Here is a 22,341-nt window from a genome sequence, read left to right as displayed (position 1 = left end):
ATCAAAACCCAGTGACCATTCAGAGCTGTAACCCCAGAGACTAGGCCTGTGTTACATCTCATCTCACCTGCATCCAGAACTCCCCGGGGCCCGTGACCGCGGAACGACCAACCTCCACGAAGAAGAAGTTCTCGGAGTGACCGCAGCGCCTCACATTCATCAGTTGCAGGACCACGGCGGCGGCATCTGAATTAAGCTTGACGAAGTTGACCGTCTTCTCGGTCAGGCACAGCCGGTAGACGCCCACCAGGTTCTTGGCCTGGCCCAGCCCCTTTGGCCACACCTTGACCTGCCACACCTCCTTGAAGGCGGGGCCTGGGGTGGGTACACCGTAGTCCCCTCCCGGACCGGTGTCGGTACTAGCCGCCTTACCTGGAGAGGAGGACAGAAGGGAAGGATTTAGAGCGGGGAGAAAGAGAGAGAAGTGCTTTATATAGGGAGAAAGAGAGAAATAGATCAAGAAAGAGAGAGATTGAGAGACAGGTGGGTGGATAGAGGGATAAAAGCAGGTGGGCGGATAGAGGGATGGAATATAGAGATTAAAACAGGTGGGTGGATAGAGGGATGGAATATAGAGATTAAAACAGGTGGGCGGATAGAGAGATGGAATATAGTGATTAAAGCAGGTGGGCGGATAGAGGGATGGAATATAGAGATTAAAACAGGTGGGTGGATAGAGGGATGGAATATAGAGATTAAAGCAGGTGGGCGGATAGAGGGATGGAATATAGAGATTAAAACAGGTGGGTGGATAGAGGGATGGAATATATAGATTAAAACAGGTGGGCGGATAGAGGGATGGAATATAGTGATTAAAGCAGGTGGGCGGATAGAGGGATGGAATATAGAGATTAAAACAGACCAACATGACCGTCGTGCCTCAGTTACGAGGGAATGTGAGATGAAAGCACCACTATTTACATAGCACACACGAACAAGCCTCCACTGATATGGAAGCTGTGCTGATATCTAGTGTTTTAGCAAATTCTGAACAATCCACAGCGGCTTGTGAGTCCTGCTCTTCCTGCAGCGGCATGTTTCAACTCGGTGGCCACACACACACACACACGCATGAAAAATGTAAACTGTTGAGGATTCAGGCACTTCAAAAGGACAAGGACTATGAAAACAAAAAGACTAGACTGTCTTTTTACTGACTTGCAACGCCTACGGGAGACTTCCTGTAGATTAGAGCTGGGCGATATCGACAAAAATCCATATCGCGATAAATTGTCTGAATTGATGTGATAACAATAAATAGAACAATAGGTTTATAACAATGTGCACCACTGTTTTTTTCTTATTATCCTTTATACTACTACTACTAGTGTGAACTGTCCCATTAACTATCACCCATATAAGCAAACTTCTTTAATTACAAACTTAATTTCTGTAGAATAAGCTACTTACTGTAAAGAACGATATCAGCAAAATGCCTGCGATAAGTGATCGGTATGGTCGGTGTCCATAATTTCCCATCCATCCCGCCCGTCTCTGTAGCCAATAGGACGACTGCTTTTCCATACACCTGGTTGGTGTTTGCAGGTTTGAGACGTTCTGAATACATTCCAACCCCATAGAAAAATAGTTCATTTACTGTATAAAGTTCGGGTTACAGTAGACCCTCATTTACAGGTCCCTCACCGTAGAGAGAAGACCACACTTTTCTTGAGACTGAGCTCACTTGGTCTAATACGGAACAGTGAAGTCCTCTGTTAGTATCAGTGGTAGGTAAGGGGACCGGAGAACCTGTTTAATAAACGCCTTTCATAGATAAGAATGGGTGTCAATGAATCCTTCGCAAGCAAGCGACCCACACTCACTTCGAGACTAGGCCTAAATGTTTAGATGTTTACACTGTTAGCTCTTAGAGGCACCTCTGTCAACTTCAGCCAAACACAAGAAAGCCCTTACTATGAAGTGGTGTCAATAAAGGTGCGGGGAAACTGTGTTCCTCCTGTCTCTCCCGTGCCTTCCGCTTAACCCAATAATCACAACCATGTGTATGGACAAAAACCTCCGGGCACGAACGCAAAAACAAAAACGACGACAGACTCGACCTCCGTTATGACTAACACTTCCACTCCCCGCTTCCAAAACATTCAGTTGCGGTGGTGGAATGGGAAACCTGTGTGTGTGTGTGTGTTCTGGCTTTCTTACCGCTAGATGAATGATGAACCAGGACTTCAAGGCACACCAGAATAGCTGTTATGCCAGACAGAGGAGGCTGGTGAGAGAAGCTGTAGGTGGACGGGCTCATTGTAATGGCTGGAATGGAATCAATGATACCAAACACATGGAAACAACGTGTTTAGCTCCGTTCCATGGATTCCATTCCAGCTATTACAATGAGCCCGTCTTCCCACAGCTCCTCCCACCAGCCTCCTCTGATGCCATAGGTTTAGACAGTAGACCATTGGCTGTGTACGGTGCATGTCCTCTGCATTAGATGAGTCACTCTAGGCCAAGCTTGACTATTTCATGGACCGCTGTCTGTCTGTGTGTGTGTGTGTGTGTTGTTGCCAGCTGCATAAAGATTTACTACCAGAAAGATTTGTTTTGGAGATTTTGAGGCAGAGGGACTGAGACAGATGAGGTAATGCAGAAGGAAAACAAAAAGGTCCTTGAGAAAAATGAACGCAGAAGTTAAAGAATGAATGAAATACGAGGAATGAAAAGACGTAGACTTTCCGGGATCTACTGACTGACAACAAAAACTTGACTTGAAGGGTAATAATGGAAGTCAATATAGATTCACCGTCCTTCCTTCACACTATTTCTCTCCCTGTCACCATCTTACTATCCCACTCCGCTGTCCTTCCTTCCCACGCACGGCCTCAGATCCCCATGCCAAATACCGCTTGATCGTGTGTTTCTTTTATCCTAAAGAACTCCTCAGCTATCCGCCAAGCAGCCCTGTTTTGCTTGTTATGAATACATCCTTAGAAATCAGCCGAGCGTCAAGTTTCCCACTTCAACCCCCAACAGCCCTACAAGAGCCTTCTTTGATCTCGGGTCTCGCAAGGCCACCGTTTTCCCTCCTCCACCTGCTAGTGATACGCACGCACGGAATGCACGTGCACACACAGCCACACGCACTGTCTGCAGCAGTCAGAGCAGCTCAAGACCTCGCTAGCTCAGTCAAACGCATCAGCTTGTCACGTGTGCTCCCTCTCCGGCGTCTAGGTCACCAGGCTGCTCGTTAGGGCGCACACCTGTCACCAGCGTTAGGCGCGTAATAAACACTCACCTGGACTCCATCACCTCCTTGATTACATGCCCTTTATATGTCACTCCCTTTGGTTTCATCCCCGGTCGTCATTGTTCCTGTTTTTCATGTCGGTGCGCTGTTTGTGTTTCTTGTTTTGCTCATTTATTTATTTAAATGTATTCGCTCCCTGAACTTGCTTCCTGACCCTCTGCGTACATGGTTACACAGCTGCACATCTCGTCGCCTTAAAGCGGCCATGATATCCATCTAAGCTACCCAACCCGCCATCGTGACAACCTCTTTCAAACGTTACAGAAGTAGGAGGTGTACAGAAGTGTGTGAATTCTAGATGTGACTGGCTGTCCCCTACGGGACCTCTCCCTGGCAGAGTGTTACTAACAGAGCCAGCGATGGAGAAAGAGCAAGGGTTTTAGCTCACGCAATGAAAACCCAGTGGGGCGACCGTGCAGTCAGGTCCAGCACAAGGACAGAGGGACAGACGGATGGACGGACGGGGGTACATAACACTGCAAACGAGCTTAGCTCTCACACACACACACACAGCGGTCATCTCCGAAGCCCTTAGCAGCGGTCTTGATGATTCATAAGACTACAGGACAGCGAAGACAGAGTCAAAGTGACACTGTGCTCCTGGGCTACATGGACCACCTCTCTGGGTGAACAGTAGCCGGTTCCTGTTAGCATGACAACTGTAAGGCAACCTTATCGCAACATTCAGCTTCAGATGGCTTTTCCACGTGGCTAGTCTGTGGCTACAGCCAACTGCAGGATAAGTAGAACACTTTCTACTCTATTCATCTAGCCCATCGTTACTGTACTTCAACCATGCGACAACCTTACTGAAACATTCAGTTCAACATGTGATTAATGGATGTAACCAACTGCAGTTTGAACACAGTCTGACACACTACTCTATTCATACAAGATAGGTCATGTATTATAACCTCACTGCAACCTTATCACAACGTTCAGCTTCACGTATGGCTACCACCAACTGTAGTGTGAAGTCCAGAACACACACACACACAACACACCGCACTATTCACACATACTTTATTAACGGCACCCTTCTCTCCCCCCTCAAGACGAGTATAAGCATGTACTGTAGACTAATATGTCTTGCTGGGCATCTCTCCACAGGCCATTATATGACTTAAGGTGTGATTATGACTTGTTGGCTCCAAGGCACTACGGTATTCCCCCTGCTTCCTCCTGATCCAGGTCAGCCTTTATTGGGGGTCATAACAGCTGTTTGTCCTTTGCACATGAACCTGTGGGGCTGCTAGCCGTGTGTGTGTGTGTGTGTGTGTGTGTGTGTGTGTGTGTGTGTGTGTGTGTGTGTGTGTGTGTGTGTGTGTGTGTGTGTGTGTGTGTCTGTGTGTACAGTTGAAGTCGGAAGTTTACATACACCTTAGCCAAATACATTTGAACTCAGTTTTTCACAATTCCTGACATTTAATCCAAGTAAACATTCCGTCTTAGGTCAGTTAGGATCACCACTTTATTTTAAGAATGTGAAATGTCAGAATAATCGTAGAGAGAATGATTTATTCAGCTTTTATTTCTTTCATCACATTCCCAGTGGGTCAGAAGTTTACATACACTCAATTAGTATTTGGTAGCATTGCCTTTAAATTGTTTAACTTGGGTCAAACGTTTCAGGTAGCCTTCCACAAGCTTCCCACAATAAGTTGGGTGAATTTTGGCCTATTCCTCCTGACAGAGCTGGTGTAACTGAGTCAGATTTGTTGGCCTCCTTGCTCACACACACTTTTTCAGTTCTGCCCACAAATTGTCTATAGTATTGAGGTCAGGGCTTTGTGATGGCCACTCCAATACCTTGACTTTGTTGTCCTTAAGCCATTTTGCCACAACTTTGGAAATATGCTTGGGGTCATTGTCCAATTGGAAGACTCATTTGCGACCAAGCTTTAACTTCCTGACTGATGTTGCTTCAATATATCCACATAATATTCCTCCCTCATGCTGCCATCTATTTTGTGAAGTGCACCAGTCCCTCCTGCAGCAAAGCACCCCCAAAACATGATGCTGCCACCCCCGTGCTTCACGGTTGGGATGTTGTTCTTCGGCTTGCAAGCCTCCCCCATTTTCCTCCAACCATAACAATGGTCATTATGGCTAAACAGTTCTATTATTGTTTCATCAGACCAGAGGACATTTCTCCAAAAAGGACAATCTTTGTCCCCATGTGCAGTTGCAAACCGCTGTCTGTATTGTTTATGGCGGTTTTGGAGCAGTGGCTTCATCTTTGCTGAGCGGCCTTTCAGGTTATGTCGATATAGGACTTGTTTTACTGTGGATATAGATACTTTTGTACCTGTTTCCTCCAGCATCTTCACAAGGTCCTTTGCAGTTGTTCTGGGATTGATTTGCACTTTTCACACCAAAGTACGTTAATCTCTAGGAGACAGAATGCGTCTCCTTCCTGAGCGGTATGACGGCTGCGTGATCCCATGGTGTTTATACTTGCGTACTATTGTTTGTACAGATGAACATGGTACCTTCAGGCATTTGGAAATTGCTCCCAAGGATGAACCAGACTTGTGGAGGTCTACAATTTTTTCTGAAGTCTTGGCTGATTTCTTTTGATTTTCCCATGATGTCAAGCAAAGAGGCACTGAGTTTGAAGGTAGGCCTTGAAATACATCCACAGGCACACCTCCAATTGACTCAAATGATGTAAATTAGCCTATCAGAAGCTTCTAAAGCCATGACATCATTTTCTGGAATTTTCCAAGCTGTTTAAAGGCACAGTCAACTTAGTGTATGTAAACTTCTGACCCACTGGAATTGTGATACAGTTAATTATAAGTGAAATAATCTGTCTGTAAACAATTGTTGGAAGAACTACTTGTGTCATGCACACAGTAGGTGTCCTAACCGACTTGCCAAAACTATAGTTTGTTAACAAGAAATGTATGGATTGGTTGAAAAACGAGTTTCAATGACTCCAACCTAAGTGTATGTAAACTTCCGACTTCAACTGTATATGTGTGCGTGTGCATGTTAGCTGGCTGCTGGGATATTGATAAGCCCTTTCCATTAGCGACGAACTGAGTGTGACATAGTGATAGCTGTTATCACACACTGGCAAGGCGACCCTGTTCAATGTAGGTCAAGGGCAATTCCACATGTAACGGAATTAAAATGTATGCCAAACAAAAAACATTGATTTCAAAGTTTAACAAACAATACAACTCTATGCACAAGGACTACTGTTAACAATTTCACAGAACATTTTTACAAAAACACATTTACTGGAAGAACAGTGCAGATGCAAAGTTTGGTAACAGAATTTCCGTAAAATCTCGCTCAGTTTTTTATGTGACCACATTTTCCAAAAACTCTTAAATATCGGCTCAGAATTAAGATTGAAAGATCTCTGCAGAAAGAATGGGGTTTCAGCTATGACATGATACCGCACATTGGGAAAAACTTACGGAACTACAGTAAGTGAAGTGGATTTACAACCGGGAACAGAACTGTGGTAACGGAATTTCATCATGGGTGCCTGATCTACACAGAAGTAAAGGACTAAGATATGAATGGCGATGCATCCTAAATAGGTTTCACAAAGGTAGAAATATACAATATCCTTTGCATATTTGGGTATTATTCTACACACTGGCTATTATTTTAATGATCTCCGCCAGCAAACAAGACCAAATTTGGTTGGATCGGACCAAATCTGAACCAATCATAGATGTCTATGTTTCACAAGTTTGGACATCAAAGTAAAGCACATTAGAGTACAGTAGAGTATAGTTCAGTACCGTAAAGTTCAGCACACTATATTCAAGTAGAGTATAGTTCAGTACAGCATAGTTCAGTACAGTATAGTCAAGTAGAGTATAGTTCAGTACAGTATAGTCAAGTAGAGTATAGTTCAGTACAGCATAGTCAAGTAGAGTATAGTTCAGTGCAGTATAGTCAAGTAGAGTATAGTTCAGTACAGTATAGTCAAGTAGAGTATATTTCAGTGCAGTACAGTTCAGCACAGTATATTCAAGTAGAGTATAGTTCAGTACAGCATAGTTCAGTACAGTATAGTCAAGTAGAGTATAGTTCAGTACAGTATAATTCAGTACAGCATAGTTCAGTACAGTATAGTCAAGTAGAGTATAATTCAGTACAGTATAGTCAAGTAGAGTATAATTCAGTACAGCATAGTCAAGTAGAGTATAATTCAGTACAGCATAGTTCAGTACAGTATAGTCAAGTAGAGTATAGTTCAGTGCAGTCAAGTAGAGTATAGTTCAGTACAGTATAGTTCAGTACAGTATAGTCAAGTAGAGTATAGTTCAGTGCAGTACAGTACAGTTCAGTGCAGTACAGTACAGTTCAGTACAGCATAGTTCAGTACAGTACAGTCAAGTAGAGTATAGTTCAGTGCAGTTCAGTACAGTACACCATAGTTCAGTACAGTACAGTCAAGTAGAGTATAGTTCAATACAGTATTGTTCAGTACAGTACATTATAGTGGACTCAACTCGTGTGGTCTACTGTGTACTGTAGTGAACTCTATTACACTTTGTACTACTCTTTTGAGCAGTCCAAGACTGTACTGTACTGAACTTTACTTTACTTTTCTTTACTGTACTGAGCTATAATCTACTCTACTTTTCTCTACTGTGCTCTACTTTACTGTAACGTACTGTACTGTGCTGTCCAAACTTGTGAAACATAGACGTCCATGATTGGTTCAGATTTGGTCCAGTCATGGATGTCTTTGTTTGGTCCAAATGAAGACTGGTCCAAAGGTCGGTAGATGTTGAAATCAAGGCCCGTCGGGACTGGACCAAAAAATGACATCTGTGGACATTGAAATCAAGGCCAGGGCGGAATGACCACAGAAAGAGAAAGAAAACTGTAATGAGCTGAACATAACAGTATGCCAGTGGAAGGAAGGACTGTAGCAGGTGACCCAACTGTGGTTTGTGACTGCTACAATTTCTCCTTGTAGCCAATTAAATTGCAGAAATTCCGTTACCAAATCATTCATAGAATTTCGGAATAATCGGTAACAGAATATGTGGGTTTTTGGTTACTGAATTTCAAGGCACAAGGCAATGTTTCATAAAGGTATACTTCGGGATTTTGACAATAGATCCAGTATGAAGGAAGTTAAGAGGTAGTTTCGTGAGCCAATGCTAACTAGTGTTAGGCCAATGTCTGGAAGGCTATGGTATCTACTAGCATGCTAGCAGTTACCATAGACTTCCAGTCTTTGTGCTAACACTAGTTAGCAAATGCGCTAATGCTAGTTAGCGACTTCCATCAAACTGCACGCAGAGACATACAATTTTTATCCACAAGTTCATCTGACTCTGGGGAGTAGATAAAGGGCTTAATTTACAAAATCCTGAAGTGTCCCTTTAAACTTACAGAAGGAAAAAATATATATCCTAAACTAAATACAAGTGTTGATATTAGTTGCCAGAAGTCTTTTAGTTTTACATTATTGTGTTTCGATGTAATTCTAATACCTTTTAAGACTTTTTCGGCTGGATGTTTTCTAAGACCCGTTCACCACCTGTTTGACAAGAAATCAAAGCCTTTGCTTATTCCAGTTTCTAAAAAAGATAGACGCTTAGATTTCATTTGACCCCAACTTGATATGCTCCTATAAACTTCACATGTTGGTGCTCATGGATCCTTTTCCATGGAAATGCCCTCAACTCTGCCATGTAGGTTCAGTATGGACATGGTTCCTTGGAGTAGCCCTCAGTTGTCAGATAGCCTGCATGTGTGAAGTATGGTAGGATTCAGTAGTGTTGCATAATGTATAGTCTATTTTATTAGTGAGGCGCTGTAGTGAAGTTGAGGGTATAGTTTCTCAACTTCCATTTGACCAAAAAGTCTCTTTAGGTTACATTTAGAACCAATTTTTTTGGTGTGAAGTAGCCTACTGTACATATGATCATTTTATGAAGTAAGGCAGTGCCCCCCCCCTTCGCTTTTTGTGGATTTCATTCCAATCTCATCAGATTCATGGAAGGGATCGATATCTGTGAGTGCTAGGCGTAAAAACGTTATCTCTCTTAGTTTCGCTAATGCACTCAGTAAATCACTGAAAGCTAGAGCTGAGATGGAAAGATCCTTTTCCCACGTGGCCTTGTTTCATGCTGCTGACCCCAGTGCCCTAGCATGCCACAACGCTCTCAAATACGTCACCAAAGAAGCCAACGAGCTGGACATCCGAGGCTTGAAGTCCCTTTATTTCCCATCTCGCCTGCTCGGCTATCTCTCCCCCTCATCTCTCGCCATCACCCTGAGTTACCAGTGTGGAGAGACACAGGACAGCTGTGTACAGTGTGGGTGGGTGTGTGTGTGTCTGTGTGTCAATAAAACCGTGGGTCCCCCCCAAAAAAGGATCTCCCTTACTGCCGACTGTACCAGTCTGTCTCCTCTACTCCCCCACCTCTCCTTCCCTCACTCTCTCTCGTTCCCACTCCCTCATTATACATCCCCCTCTCTCCTGGCCCCCGGAGGAAGAAACACAACACGTACACAACACCACCACCTCCCTAAGGCTCAGTTCGCACATATGGTATGTGTTATGAAGACACACACACACAATTATCAGCGAGGCATCCAGATTTGTCATCGCTAAAGCACCACATGAAAGTGAGCGTGAAGGTTAGCGAGCGTGCTGGTTGGTCTTCACAACAACCTCGTCAACCTGGCAGCCATCATTAAAGAGCGCCACGTCAAGGCTTTTGTGTGGTCACAGAACCACTGACGGATGAAGACTGCGCAGGAGGAGGACACACCAGGTGCATACCAGAAGAGGCTGTCTATTCTCGTCTCCTATTCTTCATCACTCAGCCAAAAGTACAAGATAAGCCAAAGTGATATAGCAGAAGAGGCCTACCAATGGAATATACTGGAACCTGTCCAGTTTTCTTCATGTCAGCGCAGCTGCAGAAGTCAAATTCATTCACCACTGAGATGAACCCATTGACCCGGTCCTGCACCACAGTGCGGTGAGCTGGTGCTTAGCCATTATCATGTACTATCAACCAGCAGATCAATATCTCCATAAAACGGTTTCTATACATGCATAAACGTCCTCTGCTCACAGCTGCATCGCGCCATATGGACACTCACCGACGTGATCGATTGTGTTCCTCTCTCAGCCTTTCCTTCATGTCAATCAAATTATGGGCCACTTACCGACTATCCTTGGGATAAATCGTGCTTGTTGCACATATAACATGCATATGAAGCGCATATAGGGGATTTAAATTGATCACTCTCAAGCCTGAATGTCGAGCCGAGCCTTCGGACTGACCTTTTACAGTAGCTGACTGTTGAGAGTGAACATGGGTCTATTGCGCAACAGGGGATCTACTCGCCCAGCAAAACACGGGCTAGCCCAACATGTTGAATGAAATTACAGGGTGTTAATGGGTGTAAACAATTTTCTGCATAGGAAATGACCCCGTGGCCCTGTGGCTAACCTGAGAAGGAGGAGGGAGGGTCCAGCTCACAGTGCTTGCTCACAGTGCTTACTCAGGCGGCATCCCAAATGGCGCCCTATTTCCTACGTAGTGCATTACTTTTGACCAGGGCTCTGGTCAAACGTAGTGCACTATATAGGGAATAGGGTGCCATTTGGGACACAGCCCATGGGTCTTAGCGGCCAAAATAGCTCTAGGCTAAGCTAGCTCCGGTTCACACCCACCGTCCTGTTGTCCCCATTAGGCAGCGCTGAGTCGGGCCGACTCGGAGACAACAATTACGGTCTAATTAGGGAGATGAGCAGCAGTTTAACTGGGTTTAACGTTTAATCGTCTCCCCGGCCGAGGCGGCCACCGGTGGGATCCAGATCATACCGCCTAACTGGATGACTGGGAGACTGACTGACAAGGGCTGGGTATAAATACTACACTACAGCCATGCCTTGAGACAAGTGTATCCACATGGGTGAAGTGGTGTCTTGGCTTGCACTGATATAGAGTCAGAGTATCAGATAACAGTCATGTCTGTTATATGAAGTGAAACGGGAACACTGACTGTAGATCAGAGCTAATATGGGGTTAGTGGATCATACACCAGTGAATATATCTGTGGTTTATGTGAGGCCAAAAGGGACAACTCACTGTAGATCAGAGCTTAGTAGCTGTTTATCATCGAGACAGACCTGGAAGGGCCTTTGTTCTGGGTTGTGGCTTGCTGGTTGTGTTTGACACTATAGTTTAATGAGCGGTTTACCTCCTAGTGTGTGTGTGTGTGTGTGTGTGTGTGTGTGTGTGTGTGTGTGGTGTGTGTGTTTTAGCGAGGCTGTGCACAGTGCCCCTGCCTGGCATAACAGTGCTGTGTATCTCATCTCCAGTTTACACTGCTTCGTTGTTTACTAGGTCCAACAACCGTTCTTGAGGTGGCTTGTGAGCCAGAGGACTTTATTTGCCTGGCAAACAATGATGCCCCATACTTCTAATACCCTACTTCAGCCTTGATACACTCCAGTGAATATAAATAGTTTGGTAAATAAGCTTCTCTTACAGCTTGATACTGTATTTACTGGCCATATGGCCTCCTTGGAACCAGCTGAACAAATAAAGATCTCAATATCTCTCTCGGTCTCTGCATGGCAGCTGGACTGTATTTGTGAATGTTACGGGTTAGCGGAGGGAGGGAGATTGCCTGATGAAGGCAGTCCCAGGTTGCTCCAGGTGAGTTTCCCAGAACGCAGCACGGATAGAGTCTGAGACTGGGGCAGTTATTGAAAGTGGGCTACGGGTGCACAGACTAACTGCTGTGCTGTCTGTTTGGGGGGGCTCCTCATGGGTACAGGAAATCCCCCAAAGTCCCCACAAGGATAGTTAAACAAAGAAAATTCTCCCTCGTGGGACAAAGGATATTTTAAGCTTATGGGTAAGGGTTAGGGTTACAATTAGGGTTATGGGTTAAGGTTAGGGGTTAATTTTAAGTCCCCACAAGGACAGTAAAACATATGCCATCTGTGTGTGTGTGTGTGTGTGTGTGTGTGTGTGTGTGTGTGTGTGTGTGTGTGGAGAGAGAGAGAGAATGCATTTCTCTCCTTTGTAGCCCCTGTTCCCACATACATTGCCAATAATAATGTAGCACTGTGACGTAATACTGTAGCTCTCAATGTGTCAGCTTTGGCTCAAAACCTCAGTTCAAGCCATAGCATGTCAAAGCACTGCTCCACACCAATAGGATCAAGGAGACTGACATGGCTTGAAGGCGGCAGCGGCACAGTACTTGCTCGACTGAAAAGGTAGCTGGGTGGGTGTGAATCCTTCTACTCTCCCAATTGTACAAGTGGGGGTTCACGTTACCCCCATACACTTTCAGCTTACTGGACGGAAACCCTGAAGACTAGATGGTCACTGACACAGAGACTCCGCCCATTTTCCCAATGGCATCACTTAAAATGGGTGGAGCTTGTTGTCGACTCTTCCAAGCACTGTATAACATACCGTTTTACTCTATATGGGTTGGAATGCCAAGGGTTGTGTGTGAGTGGGTGCGCACACAAGTTGGCCTCATTCACCTCAAAAATTATTTTGTCAAACGTCTGCATGAAAGAGATGGAAAATGTTGAAACCACATGAGCTAGACCCTATATGCAATACGAGCCGTATGGGTGTAGATTGATGTAGCTGGCTGGAGCTGGGGTTGACTGAGAAATGTCTAAACTTCAGACCAGTCAGAGAAAATAGATTTACGCTTATAACACAACACTAAACAAACGGGAGGAGAGGGTGACAGCATTCTGAGCAATGTTGAGTTAAGCTGTCATTCAATAACAGAGAATTCAGTGACACAATTGACACAAGACATGCCAAAAGACAGATGTCAAAATGTTTGACCAGACGAAGAGTTGACAGGGTCGTTTATTTGGTTTGCTCAGCCGATTGTTTATTGGCTGACAACTAGAGAGAGTGAGAAACACCCCCTCTCCTCCCTCTCTTCTCCCTCCCTGCTCCCGGTCTCCCTAATCTGGCGACCACATCCCATACCCACTCTGGGGTCTCTGAGGGTGCTCCGCTGTTGCCGTTTCCTTCTGTTTCTCCCATGCGTAGTGCTGTGTGTGGGGGGAAAACTGTAGACATAGATCCAGGATCAGTGAGGCCTACAGGGCCCTCAGAAAGTATTCACACCCCTTGACTTTTTACACATTTTCTTCTGTTACAAAGTGGGATACATTTTTTATTAATTTTTTTGTCAACGATCTACACGAAATACTCTGTGATGTCAAGTGGAAGAAAAAAATTCGAACATGAATATATCTTGACTTGATAAGTATTCAACCTCTTGAGTCAACAACTCCAGCTAAGATTTGGCCTTGTGTTTTAGGTTATTGTCCTGGTGAAAGGTGACTTAATCTCCCAGTGTCTGGTGGAAAGCAGACTGAACCAGGTTTTCCTCTAACATTTTGCCTGTGCTTAGCTCCATTCCGTGTCCTTTTTATCCAGAAAAAACTTCCCAGTACTTAACGATTACAAGCACACCCATAACATTATGCAGCCACCACTATGCTTGAACATATGGAGAGTGATACTCAGTAATGTGTTGTATTGGATTTGCCCCAAACATACAATTTGTATTCAGGACAACATGTTAATTGTTTTGCCACATTTTTTGCAGTATTACTTTAGTGCCTTGTTACAAACAGGATGCATGTTTTACTATATTTTTTATTCTGTACAGGCTTCCTATTCACTCTGTCAATTAGGTTAGTATTGTGGAGTAACTACAACTTTGTTGATCCATCCTCAGTTCTCTCCTATCACAGCCATTAAACTCTCTAACTGTTTTTATGTCAAAATTGGCCTCATGGTGAAATCCCTGAGAGGTTTCCTTCCTCTCCAGCAACTGAATTAGGAAGGACGCCTGTTTCTTTCTAGTGACTGGGTGTATTGTTACACCATCCAAAGTGTAATTAATAACTTCATCATGATCATAGGGATATTCAATGTCTGCTTTTTTTTACCCATCTACCAATAGGTGCCCTTCTTTGCGAGGCATTGGAAAACCTCCCTGGTCTTTGTGATTGAATCTGTGTTTGAAATTCACTGCTTGATTGACTGACCTTACAGGTAATTGTACAGTGCATTTGGAAAGTATTCAGACCCTTTGATTTTTTCCACATGTTGTTACGTTACAGCCTTATTTTAAAATTGATTAAATGTATTGTTTTCCTCATCAATCTACACAACGACAAAGCAAAAACAGGTTTATAGAAATGTTTGTAAATGTATTAAACCTAAAAAACCTAAATACTTTATTTATATACAGTGGAAGTCGGAAGTTTACATACACTTAGGTTGGAGTCATTAAAACTCGTTTTTCAACCACTCCACAAATTTCTTGTTAACAAACTATAGTTTTGGCAAGTCGGTTAGGACATCTACTTTGTGCATGACACAAGTCATTTTTCCAACAATTGTTTACAGACAGATTATTTCACTTATAATTCACTGTATCACAATTCCAGTGGGTCAGAAGTTTACATACACTAAGTTGACTGTGCCTTTAAACAGCTTGGAAAATTCCAGAAAATGATGTCATGGCTTTAGAAGCTTATGATAGGCTAATTGACATAATTTGAGTCAATTGGAGGTTTACCTGTGGATGTATTTCAAGGCCTTCAAACTCAGTGCCTCTTTGCTTGACATCATGGGAAAATCAAACGAAATCAGCCAAGACCTCAGAAAAAATTGTAGACCACCACAAGTCTGGTTCATCCTTGGGAGCAATTTCCAAACGCCTGAAGGTACCACGTTCATCTGCACAAACAATAGTACGCAAGATAAACACCATGGGACCACGCAGCCGTCATACCGCTCAGGAAGGAGACGCGTTCTGTCTCCTAGAGATGAACGTACCTTGGTGCGAAAAGTGCAAATCAATCCCAGAACAACAGCAAAGGACCTTGTGAAGATGCTGGAGGAAACAGGTACAAAAGTATCTATATCCACAGTAAAACGAGTCCTATACTGACATAACCTGAAAGGCCACTCAGCAAGGATGAAGCCACTGCTCCAAAACTACCATATAAAAGACAGACTACGGTTTGCAACTGCATATGGGGACAAAGATCGTCCTTTTTGGAGAAATGTCCTCTGGTCTGATGAAACAAAAATACAATTGTTTGGCCATAATGACCAACATTATGGTTGGAGGAAAAAGGGGAAGGCTTGCAAGCCGAAGAACACCATCCCCAACCGTGAAGCACGGGGGTGGCAGCATCATGTTGTGGGGGTGCTTTGCTGCAGGAGGGACTGGTGCACTTCACAAAATAGATGGCATCATGAGGCAGGAAAATTATGTGGATATATTGAAGCAACATCTCAAGACATCAGTCAGGAAGTTAAAGCTTGGGTCTTCCAAATGGACAATGACCCCAAGCATACTTCCAAAGTTGTGACAAAATGGCTTAAGGACAACAAAGTCAAGGTATTGGAGTGGCCATCACAAAGCCCTGACCTCAATCTTATAGAAATTTGTGGGCAGAACTGAAAAAGCATATGTGAGCAAGGAGGCCTACAAACCTGACTCAGTTACACCAGCTGTGTCAGGAGGAATGGGCCAAAATTCACCCAACTTATTGTGGGAAGCTTGTGGAAGGCTACCCGACACGTTTGACCCGAGATAAACAATTTAAAGGCAATGCTACCAAATACCAATTGAGTGTATGTAAACGTATGACCCACTGGGAATGTGATGAAAGAAATAAATGCTGAAATAAATCACTCTACTATTATTCTGACATTTCACATTCTTAAAATAAAGTGGTGACCCTAACTGACCTAAAACAGGGAATTTTTACTTGGATTAAATGTCAGGAATTGTGAAAAACTGAGTTTAAATGTATTTGGCTAAGGTGTATGTACATTTCCGACTTCAACTGTAAGTACTCAGACCCTTTGCTATGAGACTCGAACTTTTGCTTCGGTGCATCCTGTTTCCATTGATCATCCCTGAGATGTTTCTACAACTTGATTGGAGTCAACATGTGGTAAATTCAATTAATTGGACATGATTTTTAAAGGCATTCACCTGTCTATATAAGGTCACACAGTTGACAATGCATGTCAGAGAAAAAAATCAAGCCATGAGGTCAAACTAATTGTCCGTAGATTTCCGAGACAGGATTGTTTCAAGGCACAGATCTGGGGAATAATTCCAAAAATGTTTTGCAGCATTGAAGGGCCCTGAAAGGCCTTGGTCATGGAGGTGACCCGATAGTGACCCGATAGTCACTCTGACAGAGCTCTAGAGTTCCTCTGTGGAGATGGAAGAACCTTCCAGAAGGAGAACCATCTCTGCAGCACTCCACCAATCAGGTCTTTATGGTAGAGTGGGCAGACAGAAGCCACTCCTCAGTAAAAGGCACATGACAGTCTGCTTGGAGTTCACCAAAAGGCACCTAAAAGACTCTCAGACCATGAGAAACAAGATTCTCTGGTCTGATGAAACCAAGATTGAACACTTTGGCCTGAATGCCAAGCGTCACATCTGGAGGAAATCTGGCACCATCCCTAGTGAAGCATGGTGGTGGTAGCATTATGCTGTGGGGATGTTGGTCAGCGGCAGGAACTGGGAAACTAGTCAGAATCGAGAGAAAGATGAACGGCGTAAAGTACAGAGAGATCCTTAATGAAAACCTGCTCCAGAGCACTCAGGACCACAAACTGGGGCGAATGTTCACCTTCCAACAAGACAGCGACTCTAAGCACACAGCCAAGACAACGCAGAAGTGGCTTCGGGACAAGCCTCTGAATGTCCTTGAGTGGCCCAGGCAGAGCCCCGTTTGAACATCTCTGGAGAGACCTAAAAATAGCGGAGCTGAGACGCTCCCCATCCAACCTGACAGAGTTTGAGAGGATCTGCAGAGAAGAATGGGTGAAACTCCCCAAATACAGGTGTGCCAAGCTTGTAACGTCATACCCAAGAAGTCTCAAGGCTGTAATCGCTGCCAAAGGCGCTTCAACAAAGTACTGAGTAAAGGGTCTGAATACTTATGTAAATGTGATATTTCCGTTTGAAACCTGTTTTTGCTTTGTCATTATAGGGTATTGTGTGTAGATTGATGAGGGGGAAAAAACAATTTAATCCATTTTAGACTAAGGCTGTAATGTAACAAAATGTGGAAAACGTCAAGGGGTCTGAATACTTTCTGAATGCACCGTATGTGGGGCACAGAGATGAGGTCGTTTTTTTCATGTTAAACACTATTATTGTACACAGAGTGAGTACATGCAACTTATTATGTGACTTGTTCGGCACATTTTTACTCGTGAATGTATTTAGGCTTGCCATAACAAAGGGATTGAATACTTACTGACTCAAGACATTTCAGCTTTTCATTTTTTATTAATTTGTAAAACATTCTAAAATCATAATTCCACTTTAACATTACGGGGTGATGTGTGTAGGCCAGTGACGAAAAATCTAAAAGTAATCCCTTTAAAATTCAGGATCTATCACAACAAAATGTGGAAAAAGTCCAAGGGATGAATACATTCTGAAGGCACTGTATGTAACCTATTGCATATAACATATGCACAGCAGGTAGCTTAGCGTTTAAGAGTGTTGGCCAGTAACTGAAAGGTTGCTGGTTCGAATCCCTGAGCTGACTAGGTGAAAAATCTGCCGGTGTGCCCTTGAGCAAGGCATGTAACCCTAATTGCTCTGGATAAGAGCGTCTGCTAAATTACTAAAATGTAAACATATGCATAACATATTGTTGCTGTTTTTTCTGCCCAATTGGTTACAGTTAGGACTGGAGTAGGGAAAACTGATCCTAGATCTGTACATAGGGCCAACTAAAACCCGAGACAGCCTGGACCCCTTTGCACAGGTCATAGGCCTAAGACATTAGTTAAAGTAACTGTCCAGTGAAAATCTAATTTTAAAAGTTCATATTCTGTTAACTCATCCAAATAATGTTGTTGACGTATACCCAAATAATGTTGTTGCCTTATACCCAAATAATGTTGTTGACTTATACCCAAATAATGTTGTTGACTTATACCCAAATAATGTTGTTGCCTTATACCCAAATAATGTTGTTGCCTTATACCCAAATAATGTTGTTGCCTTATACCCAAATAATGTTGTTGACTTATACCCAAATAATGTTGTTGACTTATACCCAAATAATGTTGTTGACTTATACCCAAATAATGTTGTTGACTTATACCCAAATAATGTTGTTGCCTTATACCCAAATAATGTTGTTGACTTATACCCAAATAATGTTGTTGCCTTATACCCAAATAATGTTGTTGACTTATACCCAAATAATGTTGTTGCCTTATACCCAAATAATGTTGTTACCTTATACCCAAATAATGTTGTTACCTTATACCCAAATAATGTTGTTGACGTATACCCAAATAATGTTGTTGACTTATACCCAAATAATGTTGTTGCCTTATACCCAAATAATGTTGTTACCTTATACCCAAATAATGTTGTTACCTTATACCCAAATAATGTTGTTGACTTATACCCAAATAATGTTGTTGACGTATACCCAAATAATGTTGTTGCCTTATACCCAAATAATGTTGTTGACGTATACCCAAATAATGTTGTTGACTTATACCCAAATAATGTTGTTGACGTATACCCAAATAATGTTGTTGCCTTATACCCAAATAATGTTGTTGCCTTATACCCAAATAATGTTGTTGACTTATACCCAAATAATGTTGTTGACTTATACCCAAATAATGTTGTTGACTTATACCCAAATAATGTTGTTGCCTTATACCCAAATAATGTTGTTGACGTATACCCAAATAATGTTGTTGACGTATACCCAAATAATGTTGTTGACTTATACCCAAATAATGTTGTTGACTTATACCCAAATAATGTTGATGACTTATACCCAAATAATGTTGTTGACTTATATCTAAATAATGTTGTCCTGCGCTACTATCTTTGGCCAAAGAATACATTTGAGGAAGAAAAATACTTCAAAAACCCCACCACAAACTTGTATCTCCAACAGACCGTTTAAAAAATGCTCGCTATTTTCTAATCGAGTAGGATATCATACTCCCGAGTGGGGATGAGCTGGCCAATCACCATTCTAGAGTAGAATGAGCTGGCCAATCAACGGCCTACTCGCATGAATAATTTTAATGACTGGTATATGCCCACACCATTCTGTTGTTGGGGTACCCACACACCCTTCCAACACAGAAAAGGTGCTTTTTTAACATACTTAATGACAATTATTTTGGAAGGAAAACTATTTCACTCATATTGTAAGTAATTATAGGCCATATTTCATAGAAACACTGGACAGTTACTTTAAGGCACAGGTTAAACAAGTCAAAAGAGGTCCAATTCTATGTCAACCTCTTGATCATTGTTACCTGTGGAGAATGTTTAGGACATGTTCAACACAGTAAGAGGCTTCTGCTTTTCTCTCTCGTTTGTTGCGGCGGCACCTACTTTTCCCTCATTGTAATCAGCTCTTTTACATAACGTAGGCCAGCAGGTCAGCTGTAAGTACCTTGAACCCAAACCTTCGTTTGCTAAAATTGCATCATGTGTCCTCCCCACCCCAGTCACTGGTCTATGAGCTTTCTTTCCCATGATGAGACTGCAGAAAAAAACTGGTGATTGCAGCCACAGTCAGCCACTGGCTTGATAGTTTTGTTTGCACAAAAGGTTTGCTCAACTGCTGATATCAGGAGGGATTTGAAAGCGTGTATACATTGAAAATCGATGCTTTTTGTTACTGCATGTGCATAATTGCAAATATGAATAAATAATACAAAAAAACTCTGAATGGAAGATGAGTATGCCTATCGATACTCGTGCACACTACACAGGCATCCAACAATATGGATCTTGTATAAACTTGTTCATGCTGTTGGTTTTGCATGTATCCTCTACTGCGATGTCTTGTCTTGGCAAATATTGTCATGTCAGCAAACAATAAAAACATACATTTAAGCAATATGGAACGACGGGGTGTGGTATATGGCCAATATACCACATAAGGGCTGTTCTGATGTACGAAGCAACGTGGAGTGCCTGCATACAACCCTTAGCCGTGGTATATTGGCCATATACCACAAACCCCATTGGTGCCTTATTGCTATTATAAACTGGTTACAAGTGTAACTAGAGCAGTAAAAATACATGTTTTGTCATACCTGTCTGACACACCACGGCTGTCAGCCAATCAGCATTCAGGGCTCGAATCACCCAGTGTTAAATTACTAAAATGTAATTATAAAGACGCTCTGGCGACTTAGTGTAGGGAGTGCATACATGTTCATACTTTTATCGTACATACTAAGTAAACAGAGAATCAAGCTCATAACAAAAATCGGGATGCGTTTGCGCAATGGCCAGGGTTGACTCGGGAAAAGAAGAAGCAGGAGGAAGGCTGGCTGTAGAACACTGTCTCCAATATAACCTACTCTTGATACAGGCAACGTTTTAAGGAAACTACTTGTTTTTCCCTGTACAAACCACAAGCTTTTGGTCCATATGTGAACTTTTGGAGCAAGTAGACTATCTGTATGGGTGTGAGGGAAAAAGTAAGACAACGTTCTCTGGGTGTTGGCAAGGATAAGCACACACGGCAACTTGGAACATAAGATTTGCAGTTTCTGGGGGACCTTAGCTAAATATAATTATTATGCAAAGTATGCACAGTAATTTTACATAATATTTAAATTATGGTCCATAGGCAGCAAAACACATTAAGTACAGTAACCTACCACACGCTGTAGTATGGATATATTTTGACATCACTTTTCTTTAAAATGCAAAGAGCATGCCTCAAACTATTACGCTAAAATCGTGTGCCGACATGTTTAAAACATCGCTGGTAGTGAGCAGTGGGACGTTCCTCGCTGCTGACGAGTAATGTTAAGTTACTCCCGTTATGCACATTTCTGGATGTCCTAAAAATAGCCTAATAACAATAACCATATATATTTTTTTTTAAATGCCTAATAACAATAACCTAATAACAAATAGCCTAATAACAATGACAGCCGTGGTATATTAAACGAGCACGTGTCGTTTTTATAAGCTGCATTTGAGCAAATTGCTGCAGTGGGCTACATTGCCACGTTCAGATGTAATACTATGGCCACTTCGTTATAACGATAGGCAGCCATATAGAGGTCGGGTTGCAGTCAGAGCTCGTTGTAGTTTTCTTGCTATGCTTACTTACTTTTGCATTGCAGCTCCACCATGGCCTGATACCATTCGTCCTGGTCCGCCTCGTTTTCTGCCGCGATGGCAAAGCTCTCCGCCCGAGTGTACAGCACTATCATGTGCTTGTTCTTCGCATCAGCCCGCTTATTGATGTTGAAACACGTCTCCAGCACCAGGGCTTTCTTGGGGACCGGTGTCTTTCCTCTGAATTTCTTCTCGCTCTCGTAGTATTCGAGCCGGGCCGGGCCCCTCTCCGAGGCCGTCCGGAGCACGAAGTATCGCCGGTGCATGGATTTCTGCTTGCGGAGATAGCCGCTCTTTCGAACGTCCTCGTAGATTTGCGGCTCGGGTGGTTGGTTCTCCATTGCGCTCGAGTTATCTTGTTTTTCTAGAACCTAAACTTAAATATTTTCAACTCAGAACAAATACTCTCGCAAGTTAACTGTAGAGGGTAATTCAAACATCATTCTGTGCCGTTCCCCTCCCTCCCTCCCTTTAACACATGTATGCAAGGGAGAGAGGTCCTCTGGTCCAGTTTAGTCTTTTAGAAGATTCGCTAAATATTCCCTTCCTTTCTCGTTGCAATAACCACCTTCTTCAACTCAGCAGTCTCTGCTTTAGTTTTCTGCACGACCACACAGACGAGCACATTCGGCAACTGCGCGAAAGCGCCTGCTACTACTATGTAGTAGTGATGAGTCGTTCGCGAATGAACGGCTCTTTTTGGCAGACGTTGGGAACCAAATCGCATCTCGTGAAAGAGCCGTTCATTTGGCTCCCTGATTTGCATACTACTACTATCACTACTGCTTTGGAGTTTCAAACGATTATCTGCAACTCAGTTACAAAATCATTATCTGAAGATGGAGGATTTCTTAATGCAGAAACAATAAATAGTGGGGAGAGCAAGT

General features: G+C 43.0%; 1 protein-coding gene across 2 annotated transcripts in view; it reads right to left on the bottom strand.

Moving 5' to 3' along the window:
• Positions 1-22,128, bottom strand: part of LOC106577633 (insulin receptor substrate 1-B) — a 64,916-nt gene extending 42,788 nt beyond the window's left edge. The window contains exons 1-2 of one of the 2 annotated variants that reach the window (XM_014155926.2): positions 21,447-22,128; positions 68-372 (exon numbers count right to left, since the gene is read on the bottom strand). In XM_014155926.2, the coding sequence (XP_014011401.2) occupies positions 68-372; positions 21,447-21,795 (654 nt within the window). In that variant the 5' untranslated portion in view covers positions 21,796-22,128. The remainder of the gene's footprint in view (positions 1-67; positions 373-21,446) is intronic. The other variant, XM_014155927.2, reaches the window with a different exon arrangement.
• Positions 22,129-22,341: the final 213 nt, after the last annotated feature.

Source organism: Salmo salar, chromosome ssa18, assembly GCF_905237065.1.
Source record: "Salmo salar chromosome ssa18, Ssal_v3.1, whole genome shotgun sequence".
NCBI lineage: Eukaryota > Metazoa > Chordata > Actinopteri > Salmoniformes > Salmonidae > Salmo > Salmo salar.
The sequence above is the reverse complement of the archived record's forward strand: the minus strand, read 5'-3'. Positions and strand labels throughout refer to the sequence as shown.